Here is a 14,547-nt window from a genome sequence, read left to right on the forward strand (position 1 = left end):
TAGGAAACAGGCTGATTTCAGAGAGGATATTTACTTTATATTTCAGAGAGGACATTTACTTTATCGATACACTGAGAAATTCTAGTTACAAGAAGTTCCACCATTAAAAATAAAAAAATTAAGGCATGTTTGATCTTCATCTTGTCCCTCTAATTGTTTTCATCAGCATCGTCCAACAGAAACTCGCTGATCTGCTCTTTCATTGCAGACCTGCAGAAGATGAAGGTGAGAGTAATTGTTATGTGTACATTAGTAAGTAGAATAAGGGTCTTAGGTTCATTAGCAGTATGGGGAGCTTTTGCCTTACCAATACCAACCATCATAAACTCATACTGGATCACATTTCCTAATGGTGTGTAAAATAAAGCAACAATGCAGCCAAAATACTTAGTTTTGTATTGTTATCCAGAATGATCAGATGGATATTCATTTATTTGTTAAAAGGATTATAAATTCAATAAGTGTACTTTATAATAATTACCGGTAATACATTAGTGCTCCAGCTGAAACAATGTTCCACTTAGCAGATCGTCAATAAAACTAAACCGGAACTAGAACTGTCTTGGTCTTACTGGATCTCAGTGATCACAACGTACTAAGGCTGGAAAATGGTTCAGGTTGTCTGATGCTAAACTGGTTTAGATCCAATTTGCCAAGGATTATTTTTGAATCAATTAGTAAATATAAATCTGGGGTCGCTCAAGGTGTATACCGGGGCCATTTATTCAATCAATATGATTCCACTAACTAAGATGTAAACTACATGTATGTTGATGTGGTAGCAAACAATGACACAGAGTTTATATCTGTGTAACCAAAGGACCCTACTTCTCTACACTCACTGAGTCAGTTTATCAGTTATGAACCATGTAGACCTGAACAGTAAGTGTTCCCAGAACTAGAATTAAACATTTAGTTTCTCTGCTCCTCCGCTCTGGAACAAACTGTCTGAAACCTGAGATCTGCAGAAACTTTTGATGCCTTTCAATCAGATTAAGGACTGAAAAGATTTTTTGTTTCCTGCAGTTTTCGATCAAACAGTCTGATTACTGAACAGTATCCCTGATTGCTGATGAGTGACTGAAGTGTGGGATCAAAGTAGGTCAGATAAAATATTTGATCATCTTGTACAAAGTGTGAAGGCTGAATGTCTCACCGGTTTTGTCTCCTCTGAGCCACTGACAGGACATACTGAGGGAGACAATCGACTGAAGACTGTAAGGAAAACAGAAAAAGAAAATGGGCTGGAAAAAGACCAAAACACTGAAATATACATTAATGTATCATTATGGAAATCCTGGTACTTCATGAAAATCCTCCTTCCTGCATAGAAATGGGAACCAGAGACCAGACCTGCACATTTTTGGATCTTTAGTTATTCTAGAGAAGCAGGGTTTCCTCCCAGTGCATTATAAGTCTGGCGGGCCTCCAGGCTTCACTTGCCTCCCCACCAGGCTGGGCATCGTTTGTTTTAAATAGGATTTTTTTTTTATGCACCAATAACAGTGACAATAAAGATGGATTAAACTAGCCTTATAGCCAGTCATGTAGTGTCTGTGGCTCAGTGGTCGTCATGTAGTGTCTGTGGCTCAGAGTAGAGTCGTCTTGTAATCGGAAGGTTGTAGGTTTGACCCAAGGTTCCTCCCTTCACATGTCAATGTGCCCTGGGGAAAGGCACTTTGCCAACCAATCTGTGCATGATTGGTAGGCAAAGCACTGAAAAAGGGTTTTATGAGTTCAGACCATTTACTATGTAGCTGACTCCTTGAACTGGGCTTTAGGTGGGGAGAACCAATTGTCCTGTCCACCAAATGTTATTATTCACCTCCAAATTTTTGTAACTTAACATTTCTTAATACTTACTGACCCTACCACCTCTACCACCAGGCTTGGCAGGTTTTCTGGGAGAAACGTTGGAAAAGTAAAATCCCCATTTGGTCCACCAATTAGGGGACAGAGAAGACCAAACAGAATGTCCATCAGGTTCCTAAACTTCATGGGACAGTTTCCACTCACCATGTCTCTGACAGTCCGTCTGCAGCTGTAGCACAGCAGGCTCCTCAGGTCAGTGGCCTCATGGTCCCTGGAAGACAAAGAGCCCACGAGATGGCAGCACAGAGCTTGTTCTGGTGCTCATAAAGTGTTGTAAACTGCCTCATCCCTGTCCTTCAACACCCAGGATAGGCTGAGAGGACAAGACAGAGACCTGGTTCTGCATCCTAGGTGTTCCTCCTGTCCTGATGGTCAGACTTTAGTAAATAACAATCAACTCTTACCTTGAAGACCTACAGCAGTCACCAGTCCCTTCTGCCCCCCCACAGGGTCTTTCAGAGGAGCAACACTGTCCAACATTAGCAGGTGGTTCTGGTTTCACTGGAACCGTGTTGGAAACAAGGACACACACTCTGTTAAAGTCAGAGGACTGATGTAACTACTCCCCAGAAGACACATAATACCAGAAATGACACCTGCTCTACAATCAGTAAAAGCAGAAATGAACTTTACATGGTTTGGAATCATCCTGATGGAATACTTCACCTGAGCTCTGAGAGAGCTGCTCTGAAATCAGCGTGGCCTGGAGCGCTGAAGCCTCTTCTGAAAATCAGGAGAAAACACAAACTTCACTGATCGGCAGCAGAGAGCCAGAGCTCCATAAAGAATGGAAACAGAATCATTCTCAAGTTAAACATGAAAGTTTCTTATCTTGTTACGTGGCTCTAAATGCACAGAAATGAGGTGTGAGTAACGTCAAGTCCATGAGTTACGGCTAAGCTCATAATTACACATACAGACAAATTTAGATTTAGAACAATTTTTATTCGACCAGTGATGACCAGTATCATCAGTGAAACCCGTCACATTTCCTATCAGAAACAATGTGAGAAAAGGATCAGTTTGTTACAAAACCCTCTGTTTTCATTTACAGAACGACTCTGTGGATGTCGCTGAGCAGCACAGCCAGAGTCCAGCCTGGAATCTGACTGGACGGCTCTGGAAGGATCAGAAAATGGCAGATGGACAAATGTCTAACATGGAGCTGGAGAAGAACCGCAGACAGGAATGAAACGATCTGCTGAAAGAAGCTGGAGTTGCTGCCAAAGGTGCATCAACAAAGTATTAAGCAAAGGCTGTGAGTACTTATGTACATGTCATTACTTCAACCATCCAGCTGTTCTGAGTTGATTTCTTTCTTCTGGGATGAACATTAAGCATCTGCATAAGACAGCACATGGATATTGATTTAAAAAAGGGATATAGACACGATGTTCAAGATGAGCCTCAAGTCAGTCAGTGGTTCCATGTGAGCGCCTGATCCCCAGAATGTCTCAGCATGCCACTGCTCTGCAGAGCAAGATGTAAAAAGTTACAGTGTGAATGGAAGACATGCTGCTGCTGTGACTCACCAGCAGCAGTGTCCAGGCCACACACACACAGCACACACCGCTCGGCGTCCTCAGCGGCGGAGGAGCCCCTGCCTGCCGTCTGCAGCTTCTCCCCAGTCCTGAAAACACAAAAGGTTAAAAGGTCGAGCTGTGATGCTGTGTTAATCAGTCCAGATGTTGCTCCGTTTGTGTTCTCTCAGCAATGAGACATTTCAGCTGAGCTGTCTGACATTCTCTGCTCTTCTTCACACACATCACTGCCAAAAGTACAAACCTCAGAGCTCCTCCAGGCCCACAGGTGGACAGCTTGTTTTAGTCAGTGATTTTGGAATAGTGGTTAAAAAAATACTAGTTCCATTGGCGGATTATTTCACTTAAAACGAGACATTTCTCCAATGTCGAGTGAAATACGAGTAATTGGAAAAAAAAGCTCCTAAACTTTGCTGAAAAGTTATTTGTAAGTTAGTTTTGTTTTATTTCAAGATATTTGAAAATATTTGAACTAGAAACTAGATCAGAAATGCTTGGTGAGATTGAGTGTTTTTGCAGTGCAGTGATGCTGGACCTCCGTCCAGACTGACCGGTAGATTGTGCTGACAGTGGAGTGGAAGTCAGCCTGCAGCTTGGTGACGAAGTTCTGGGTCAGGCGCTGGATGCTGGCCTTGTCTGGCATCTGGGAGGGAAAAACATGTCTGCCTCAGATAATCAGGACAGAAACAGAGCCGTCCTGTTCTGAAGCAAAACGAGGAAAGCGACGGTGATCAGATGGCACCTCACCTTTGTATCCAGGTTTGGAATGACAACGGATGGAACCTTGAACATATGATTGTAGTAAGCTATTTCTTTGGCTGAGTATTCCCTCATGGGTCTCACTACTGTTACACCACCGTATCTGCAGTCAGAGAAGCCCTGGAAACAACAAAATCAGATCTGTTCCATCTAAAGTGGTCTGATAGGAGCCACTGGGCGTGTGGTCTGCTCCGGTACGCACCGTGTCCTGGGCCAGCTGGGCTCCTCGGCCCAGTGAGATACTGGTGAGCAGCTTCACAGCCAGTCTGGTGCAGCTGTCTCCCTGCATGAGCTTACTGTAGCCTCTGGTCCGGGCCGTGTGCACCAGCAGGTGCTGCCTGCAGGAGGAAAGTCAGTCAGTCAGGCCACCACAGTTTGGGGGAAAACCGATGAGGATGAGTGATGCTTCAACAAATGGAGGACAGAGAACGGAACGTGGAGTTGCTGCACAATCCACATCATCAGCCAGTCTACGCAATAAAATAATAAAAATATGTCCAGGGGGTATTTTTATTTTATTTTTTTCTTTATGGATGCTGTTGATTATAAAAGTAGTGAAGGATTTAGGTTGTTTTCACACCTGATAGTCCGTTAGACTCAGTTTGATTGGGAACCAAAATTGTGCCATTAACTATAGCTAACAGTGCTACAAAGTCAGCCAGCGGCCCCCAAAACTCATCATTTCATTTTATTTTGTAGTGATAAATTACAAATGTTTAGCACATTTTACACACCTGTCCCAAATTTGAAAAACAAAGGATATTAAACTTGCAACCTTGTTTACTGTAAATTCTGTATGTCTGCAGATGTTACTCTCAAGTAGTTAAACTAATAAGCTACAGTTAAATATCACTCCGCTTTTCACAATGCTAATTAATTAGAGCATCATAAGGTTCAAATCAATAGCCATAATAACACAGACATGATGTCATCTAATTACAAATGACACTAATAACAGTAGGCATACAGTGTAGCCTAGGACTAAAGAAATATCTGCTTTTGACATGTTGCTATGAGGGGCCTTGAATTAAAATCAGATTAAGGCCCCAAAAAGTCTAGAGTTGGCCCTGATCCCAACTGCCTACTGATTTATAATCTTTGAGCTAAATTATGACAGTTATTATTCAGTCAAGACAATTAACAACATTTTCTAGGAAAATAAACCATCTTATAACAAGTAGTATTTTAATTAATATAAACAAACATGTTACACTTTGCTGATGTATATTTTAAGAATAATCCGGAAGAATTCCAGGTGATCCAACCTGAATGTGTTCAGCAGGTCTTGTTTGGCTGTCAGGGTTTGAGCTGAGCCAATCAGCTGCTGCAGCAGCCGTGTGTGTGACTCCTGAACAGCAGGCAGCGACACACACTCCTGCTCCTCAGCCTTTCCATCACTGCTGCTGTCGCCACTCTGCAGGAAGAGATCCACAGCTGCTTTGTAGACGGAGCCTGGTTGGTCTGACGGCGGTGAGGGAGTCAGGACGGATCCAGGGAGGTCCAGAACCTAGAAGAAGGGATAAAAAAGCAAAAATTAAAGAGACTCACAATTCATTTTATTTGTTGTTTCTGTTGTTTCGTTTATTTATTTTGTACATTTAAAATGTCCTCCAGTCCCACTGTTAAATATTCGTTAGAATTTAAAGTTTATTGATCTTTGAGAATGTGTTCTTGCATTATTAAGCAATTAACATTATATCCAAACAACAATATCAGAATTTATTGCAATAACTGCTGGGGCAATTTAATGTCCCGCAATTTTTTTTATTTTGACAGGCCTATCTGTAACTGTGGAAACAGGCTTGTCCCTGCGCTCATACTGACCTGCTCCAGAGGAAGGATGTAGAAGGGGAAACCGGTTGACCTGAACATGTCACACAGCTCAGATGTTGTTTTCTGTCTCATCTCTTTACACTGACCAAGAGCGCCACCCTCTGGAAAAACACACACACGCACACACATGTTTGCGTGGCTATCTTTGTGGGGCCTTCATTTCTACAGCCTAAACCTAACTTTACCCTTTTCCTAACCCTAACCATCACATACCTAACCCTAACCCTATCCAAAACTCAATTCACACCTTAGCCCTAAATCTGACCCCTGACCCAAAAACAGGGTTTCCCCTTGTGGGGACCAGGCTCCGGTCCCCACAAGGAGCAATTGGTCCCCACAACGGTGTATATATATAAGGAAAATCGTCCCCATAAGGTATTACAAACAAACGCACACACACACACACGCAGGCACACACACAAAGAAGACTCATCTAACAGATTTCCTTCAGCTAGAGAGGAAATATCTGGAGTTACAGAAATGATTTCATTTACCATCGATGTAAACGATCCCAGGGAAGAAGCGCAGCTTTTTATGAGCGTTCTGACTCACACCCTGAGAGGGAGACAGAGCATGACATGAACACCAGTTAAACACTTCAGTTTTTCACCTAAAACAGGAAAAATGTTTAAAAGTTATAAGTGAAGAAATCTCCCAGTAGTACTAGTGTTTTTTTTCTTATCTATATTCAATAATTATTGACTTAAAACATGCTCTTATGTCTTGCTGAAAAGTTACTTATTTCAAGAATACTAAAATATTTGCCCTAGAACTAGACAAAGATTCTTGGTAAGATTTTGTGTGTTTGCAGTGTAGTGACAGGTTCATGTTGAGACTGGAACATTCATGGGGTCAGGCCTCCCGGCTGCATTGTTTGATATCTAGGTAGGTAACTAACCAGGGATCTGTCTGCATAGTTGGGCTAAATTAGTTTTTATTTTTATTTTATGTAAAGCGACCTGAAATCACATCTGTTCTGTTGTTAATTGCTGCTATAAAAATAAACTGAATTAAATTGCATTTATACATGAAGATATCTGTTTGCAAACACCACATGCGGACTTTTTCACTCTGGAACTGGTTTCTGGAAAACAGCATTTCAGGGGCGATAAAATGCTGGGTTCGATGTGCGTTATAATAAAAAACTAATCCAGGCAGAGCTTAAAACTCCTGCGCTGACAGGACAGCGAGAAGAGCGACTGGATGCTACGATACGACCAGGTTTCACTGAGACACACCCCGGTCTGTATGAGGGGAAAGGCTGAATGACATGTTCACACCTCTTGGACTTGGCTGAGCATTGAGCAGGAAGAAGGACCCCCGGAGACCGCCAGCAGCACCTGCACACAGAGGAGATGCTCAGAGTTACGACTTCCTCTGAACTCACCATTACAGCTGCCAGAACACATGGAGTTTCCAGCTCAGTTTGGACGGACTCGATTCTACTGGTACGTCCAGATGTGAGAGGAGAAGAAATGACCTGACAAATCACAAGTCTTATTAATATTACACTGTCAATCCTCCAGATCATTTAATTTTAGGCGGTCCAATTGCTTTCATGTCTGGGTGTGTATAAAATCTAGGGCTGCACAATATATTGATAATACATAATCATTGCAATTATCAGTATGAGCAATTTTCATACAAAAAAACTGCTTAGAATGCAGTAATTGTTTGATAATATATTTTTTAAGAGTTACTATCCTGCCTTTTTATGATAATGTAATATTTTGGACAGAGTCTGAGGCAGCAGAGGCAGATGCTAAAGCTCATAGTGATGGAAGGTACAGACAAAAAAAACAGAAGAAAGAAGAAAACAGATACACATCACATCTGATACCTTCATCCAGTGTGCAGCAACATTACTGCCATTACAGCTTTATTGAAATCCAGCAGCTGAGTATTTTACATATGATGATATCTATTCCACCAGTCAGACTTTCACACAGGTTTGTACTATACATCAACAACCAACAATTTTAAGTTGAATAGGAAATAGACTTTGGGTGCTATAGTTGTTAGGAAACCTGACTCAGCAGATCTGTCCTCAGGAAGTTAAAACCTGATTTTCATGCTATTTTCTTTTTCCAAAGTCTTTTGGTGGATGGAATTCGAAAATAACAGTTCTGGTTTTTAATACTACTACTAATACTACTAATACTACTACTACTAATAATAATAATAATAATAATAATAATAACAACAACAATAATAATAAAAATATCTCCATGACTAAATAGAAGAACTGGATTTAAAACCATCCAGTCAAGCTGAGCAGGATGTTCCGGTTAGGGAGTCAGTGACCTCCTCACCTTCTCTCCGGGGAAGATGACCCGGGTCTTACCCAGCATGGCTCTGAACTTGTGAATGAAGCTCTCTCTGAAACACTTCCTGGGAAACAAACAGAATGAGAGAAAAAGCCAGGATGCACAGCACTTTCAAAACTTTACTCATTGATATGAGCAACATCTGTTTTATAGATCCTAATTATTATGACAAATGCCTGCGGATTAAATAATTTACAGTGACTCAAACTGCATCACTTATTCTCAGTCTTATATAAATCTCGTTTTCACAGTGGCTGAGTGATGCTGCTGTGTGCAGCGACTCCTGACTAGCATCATGTCCTACCTGCAGTAAGCATCGCCTGCTCTGATGACCACAGCTGCCAGCTCCTCTTTGCATTTGACACATTTTTTCGAAGCACTAACAACGGAGAGAAAGATTGTGTTTGGTTAAAGAAGTTACATATTAAAATGTTTTAGAAATACACTAAAATACCACACAGAGTGGAACAGATAATGCAGCAAATAAATGATCCATCTTTTTTTTTTCAATTTGTCTTTGTATTCACTGTGTAATGTCAGTCACAGTTTCTGAAAATCGGTAGATAACTTTTTCCCAGCTCTTGAACAAATAAATCGTTGTCATCACAACAATCTGGAGGCACATTTGTGTCACTGACAGAAACTTTCCTGTTGGTCTTTTTATTTTAAATGTTTGTAGCTCAGTTCACCACATTAGTTCCTGCCATTCAAAAACATTCTTCTCATTTTATAAAGTTCTGCTACGTCACTGAAAACCCAAACGACGTCTTTAAATACCGGCATTTTCTGTGCTGTGTTCTCCAGGCGCGTGGAGGTTTATACCGCCTACCTGGGTGTATCCACGCGCTCCAGCTGCTCGTGGTACTCTTCTTCCACCTGACACATCGCAGCACGGCTGGACGTGTTTCCAGCTCGGGACACGAATCGTGAGTACCTCCAATGATCAGAGCAGGTCGTTCTGTTTTAGATGGGATGTTTCCACCACAACTCCTACTACCTTAATCCTCTTTCTTCTTCTGATAGTTTTCTTCAAGATTGTAAACCAACTCGTGGTGCAATACCACCACCTAGTGGACTTCAGGGTGAGACAGTAGGTGGGTATAAATAAAGTTTTCCATATACACCCGCTGTTAATACACAACCATGATTTTCATGGTTTATGTCTTTTCTAAAGGTATTTAAATCAGTGTCATGTTTGTTCTTTTTCTGTATTAAGTAATCCTTTATTTTGTTAGAGTGTCAATGTAAAGGCAGAGGGATGTTTTGAAGAAAAATAAAACAGCTTATTTGCAAAACAAGTATAGCCTCATAAATATATTGTTACCCTTTGAACTTTTTTCATTTTGTCACATTACAGCAGAGGTAGGAAGTCATCACAACATTGCTCCTCTATTAACCTTTCAACAACGTTTAAACCAATGTTGCACTGAGAAGTAGCTTGTATAAGGAGCTCAGCAGATTCACAGTTCTGCCAGGTGTTTGCTAATTGCTGCTGGCTAGTCTAAAGGAGCTGAGCGACTGAGTTGCAGGTAGGGCTGCTCTGTGAGGTGGAAGCTCAGCCTGGGGACTGCAGAGGTAAGATCCAACCAGGCGTTTTGCACAGCTGAATGGTTGCCATAAAGATTTAAAACATGCAGAATCAAGTCATCACTCCAGGTATGTTTTGATAAGTGAATGACATTATAACGTGATATAAGCTAAAAAATAAAAAAAAAGAAGGTCATTTCCACAATACTGCCCCTTCAACAACAATTGTAAATGTGATTATTGGCTCTTAGTTTGGAGCCAGTAATTTAAAACTATTATATGACAGAGTGGACATACTGGACAAAGGATGGGTTGAAGCTCTTAAGTGACCCTCATGTTTTCTCTCCGGTGTTTCTGCTGCTGGGTGAACTGCTCTGTGGGATTGCAGTTCCTCAGACCCACCTCCTGCTGCCAGCAGATGATCCGCGGGACTTCATCTTCCAGAAAGCTGAGCGCGCGGAGCGCCACGGCGAAGCCTCGCGAGCAGCCGCTTCTCTCGAGCCGTCAGCGCAGATCTCACAGCCATCTGGATGCAGCATTCCCTGCGATCCACACGTTTATGGGTCGAGGGTTTTAATTGAGGTCAAGCATCACAGCGTCGTGCTTTCAGTCGCCAGCGAGCGAGCGCTGCTTCCAATGTTTACTACTCTGGCATTTCTTCTCCAGCCAGGGGGAAGTAAAGCTGAACAACAGAGGAGACATTTCTCTCTTTTATTTTATTTTTTTTGTTTCTTAGAAAAAGCAGTAGTAGAGGAACCATTTTTTCCGCTCCGCTGTACGGAATATGCACTAGCTAGTTTGAACTGTTAGTCCCGGGTGAGGCTTTTGTCGACAACTGCGGCTCCTCTTCGGCTCCATGATGGCGATGTTTCGGAGCTTTGTGTCGGCGAGCACCCAGTTTCGTCAGCAGCAGCAGTCCAGCAACGGCCCCGGCCCGCTGGCAGCCCCCCCTGAGGGCGTAGAGAGCCAGTTCTCCTGTCCCATTTGCTTAGAGGTTTACCACAAACCCGTCAGCATCGCCAGCTGCGGACACACGTAAAGTACCCTGCTCTTATTTCACTGTCAGAGGCCAGATGTCGCTTTCCACGGTTACTCGCCGTGTTGTTTGTGGTCCAAACATTTCATCATGTGGCTTCCACAAGTCCCAGACCAGGTTCTGATAGAACTGGATGAGCACAGAATGACAAACACTCAAATACAGCAGGGACTCCTGACTGTTTTCACTGAGCAATGAGCTCTGGTTTAAAAAAAATAAAATAAAATAAAGAAGTCTGAAACATCAACCAGGTAGTTTACCTTTGTTGCCCATAAATAAAAACACTAAAGTGACTCTGATGTCTTTAATTCACATTATGGCTTAATAAACCATCAATTAAAATACCAGAAGACAGCTTCTACTAAGTTTAACTATCACCAAAACAAAGCCATAGGTGACCAGGTAAACTAGGGACTCTGCATTGAAAAACCTGCTCAATCACTTTAAAATAAGAAATTACATGTTAGAATTAGGTCTGGCAATAAGCAATAAATCAATTAACCGCATGGTAAATTAAAACAAACTCAACCATTTTCATTTCTATGTTCTCTCTGTCTTTCTACCAAAAATTGGATAATAAAAGTCTTCAGTCTGGTGCTTTGAGAGAATCCAATGCTGAACGGTGAAAAATCAACATATGATGTGAAACACATGACGATTAGGCGGTGCAGCAGGTGATGAGTGAAGATTATTGATGGTGAGCCTCAATAAACGATAAAATAAATCTAGCAACAGGAAAGAAACTAAAGTGGACATAGCAATAAACCAAGAGAGGATAATACTAATTAAAGGAAACTAAATGGAAATGAATGAAGAACAAAATGCAAGAATAAACTAAGAAACTAAAGTAAATACAGAGGAATAAACTGGTATGGCAAGACCTTTAGAGCAATAATTAATTCAGAGGACTGTATGGCAAGAATAAACAGACACCATTTCCAGATAAAAGGTAAAAAAAATATAGTTGAAGTGCAATTGGTTTGTTGAGACCACATCTAATACTGAGAATAAATATATCTTACAGACCATAACAGTAACAAACTTATCACTTATTTATGTTTTTAATTAGATTTGATATACTTATTTCTTCAATATTATTTTTCATGTCAGTGTTAATGTCATGAGGCTGATGACTCCATGACACTTTCAATTTGACTCATTAGGATTTGATTAAGAACCAGATTTGTTCTTTGTAATTTCTGTCCAGTAAAACTATTAATCTATAAATCAATAGACGGGTCTATATAAAGATATAATCCATGTTTCTGTCTCATATTTGTAAGGCATTAAAAGGATCTGGAACTTTTGGTTTTTTAATGACAGCACTGGTTTGCACAATAAATGCCATGTGGGTGAAATTTTATGGATGATACTCTGATGTCCCATTCTCCTGAAGGCAGCACAGAGCTGCACCACCAGAAACTCACAGAAACACTGAAGAGAAGAGTTATGATTAATGCAGTTACAATTCTATCCATGTTTTAATGTTGCAGAGCTCAGTCATTTTGCAAATAGATCAAAGTTTAAACTGGCATGTTGTACATCTTTTATCTCATCATTTTGTGTAATATTTAACAACTAGAAAATGGCAAAGAATAAGAATATTTTTTCCACTCTGATTGGCTGCTGTTAGGCCTACCAATTTTAAGTTGAATGTCCATTGCATTTTTCGTAGACACCTGTGAAAATAATTTCTATTCACATGGCTTTTTTGTTCTCTGGGAAATTATTTGTGATGATAAATACAGAACAAGCATAAAAATCAAAACATCTACAATATTGATAGTAATATTAATAATAACATAATAGTCAGTGCAAAGTAGCCTACAAATTCTTTGGTGGGGGGCGGTGAGGGACCTGGATAAAGACTAGGGGGGCGCTGGCCCAAAAAAGTTGAGAAACACTGTTATAGACCAAATTTACCACAGGGGCCAGTATAGTTGGTGTTTTTCCATGGCAACACTTGAAAAAGAATGGGGGAAAAAAACAAAACAAAAAAAAAACCCCCAGAGCAATATTTCATCATTTGATTTAATAAATAAGCCAAAGAGTCACTTTTGTCTCCAGAGTTCTAGGTTGCAGATCCCTGGCAGATGGAAAGTATGATCATATACAGCAGCTAAAAGTGCAGCACTATAATTTTTAATTCATTGTTAAAGTAAAATTGTGAAGGTTAAATAAAAAGTGATCCACCACTGAGTATTAACATTAATATAACTTTTTTGGTACCCCGCTGGCCCCCATCTAGAACTGCCCAAGGCTGCAGGTCTGGGTCTGGTGCATTAATAATACATTAAATGAGCACAGAACAATTAATTCATAAAATATATCAACATTTCAAAATAAAACCTACAGAAAGTCCTAACAAACCCTTTGGCCCTTAGGAGTTTTGTCTAACTCCTAAGGGTTAAAGTAGGAAATATTTATGTACCAGTGTTAATCTATTTGTATGTCTTGTTCTTTAAATGACCATTTGTATTATTTTGGCTGATATTATTATACAGTAAATAAGCAAATAGTCAAACCAGTAAAAGCACAATAAGAAATTTACTCACAGCAAAATGTTCTGTACCATATCAGCCACGGGAGATGATTGAAGGATGAAGAGGCGCTGATGTCAAGTATTTTAGGTTCTGACGGGTCTGCAGTGTTCCTCTCCAGATCCATTCATACAGCAGCACACTGCACACATTTTTTTTAATTGCCTGTGTTCAACCTCTCTAACATTATTCAGCCTAGGATTTGCGTCTTCCCTCGCACGTCTGTATCCAGTGGCGCAACTGCACATTATTCAGGTGGATGCGAAAACATAATCCCCCCCCCCGAGGCGACGCTACGTGGAGTGTATAAAACTCGCTACATTTACCTCGTTATGTGCGAGAGGTGAAGGAGCGTGAGGCGCGCTGAACTGTATGGGAAAACATAATCGGCGCGTCGCCCCCTCCAGACGGGGTTTTGGCGCCCCCTCTGGTGCTGCGCCCCTATGCGCCTCTGTCTGTATCTTTATGAGAGGTTTTACTTATAAGTACGGTGAAGAGTCGAGGACGTTGTAAAAAGACTTGAGTTGATAGCGCCTCACCACGGCTGCGTAGTGTCCGTCTCTAGGTAACCGTGACAACAGCGTCGGTCCGTAGCGTTCTGGGGTCCTGTGTAGTTCCCGCCACGGCAATTTAGCTGACCTTAATATTTCCTGTTGGTATGTGTGTGATAGGCGTGTCCATAGACATGAATACATAGACATTAATACGTAGACGCCTCATGGAGCGGGTCGGCCCGTTGCAGCGATACGTAATCGCGTCCGCCATATGGAGTGTGGCATCTCTGCCAGTAAGCTAATACAAATGAATGGACCGAACTTCAGAAAATGCCATTCCACCCACTCACATATAAACGTGAATATATTTGGAAATTAAACAATCACAAAAGACAACATTTATGACTTTTCATTATATTTTAATTGTAATTTCTGAATAAAGAAAATAAATGTGAACTTATAATACAATTGATTTTGATAAATCGTTTTTATATATACAGTAATCAACATTTATGAACATATGTACACACACAGACGTCAATATATTAAATAATAAAATATATGTATATATAAAATATATATATTATTTATTTATTAGTTAACAAATAAAAAATATTA

At 40.7% G+C, this 14,547-nt stretch overlaps 2 protein-coding genes across 5 annotated transcripts in view; one reads left to right on the top strand and one right to left on the bottom strand.

The window, feature by feature from the left end:
• LOC103154310 (cyclin-dependent kinase 1) overlaps positions 1–14,547 on the top strand; it is a 38,595-nt gene that overhangs the window by 19,413 nt on the left and 4,635 nt on the right. The gene's annotated exons all lie outside the window — the stretch shown is intronic.
• LOC103154307 (cytoplasmic tRNA 2-thiolation protein 2-like) lies at positions 16–9,389 on the bottom strand. Of its 3 annotated transcripts, none has more exons than XM_007575541.2 (16): positions 9,162–9,389; positions 8,637–8,711; positions 8,318–8,396; positions 7,286–7,345; positions 6,500–6,560; positions 5,997–6,106; positions 5,438–5,679; positions 4,375–4,510; positions 4,161–4,292; positions 3,965–4,056; positions 3,405–3,502; positions 2,506–2,595; positions 2,277–2,373; positions 2,017–2,083; positions 1,157–1,215; positions 16–210 (listed from the first exon to the last, which is right to left on the bottom strand). In XM_007575541.2, the coding sequence occupies exons 1-16, from the start codon at positions 9,215–9,217 to the stop codon at positions 150–152; spliced, it is 1,515 nt and encodes a 504-aa protein (XP_007575603.1). In that variant the 5' UTR covers positions 9,218–9,389; the 3' UTR covers positions 16–149. The 3 variants fall into 3 exon arrangements, with proteins under 3 accessions (XP_007575603.1, XP_007575605.1, XP_007575604.1); XM_007575543.2 differs by having other exon boundaries at positions 2,539–2,595; positions 9,162–9,387; XM_007575542.2 differs by having other exon boundaries at positions 2,277–2,379; positions 2,539–2,595; positions 9,162–9,387.

The sequence above is a fragment of the Poecilia formosa genome, unplaced genomic scaffold (assembly GCF_000485575.1).
Source record: "Poecilia formosa unplaced genomic scaffold, Poecilia_formosa-5.1.2 Scaffold380, whole genome shotgun sequence".
NCBI classification, from domain to species: domain Eukaryota; kingdom Metazoa; phylum Chordata; class Actinopteri; order Cyprinodontiformes; family Poeciliidae; genus Poecilia; species Poecilia formosa.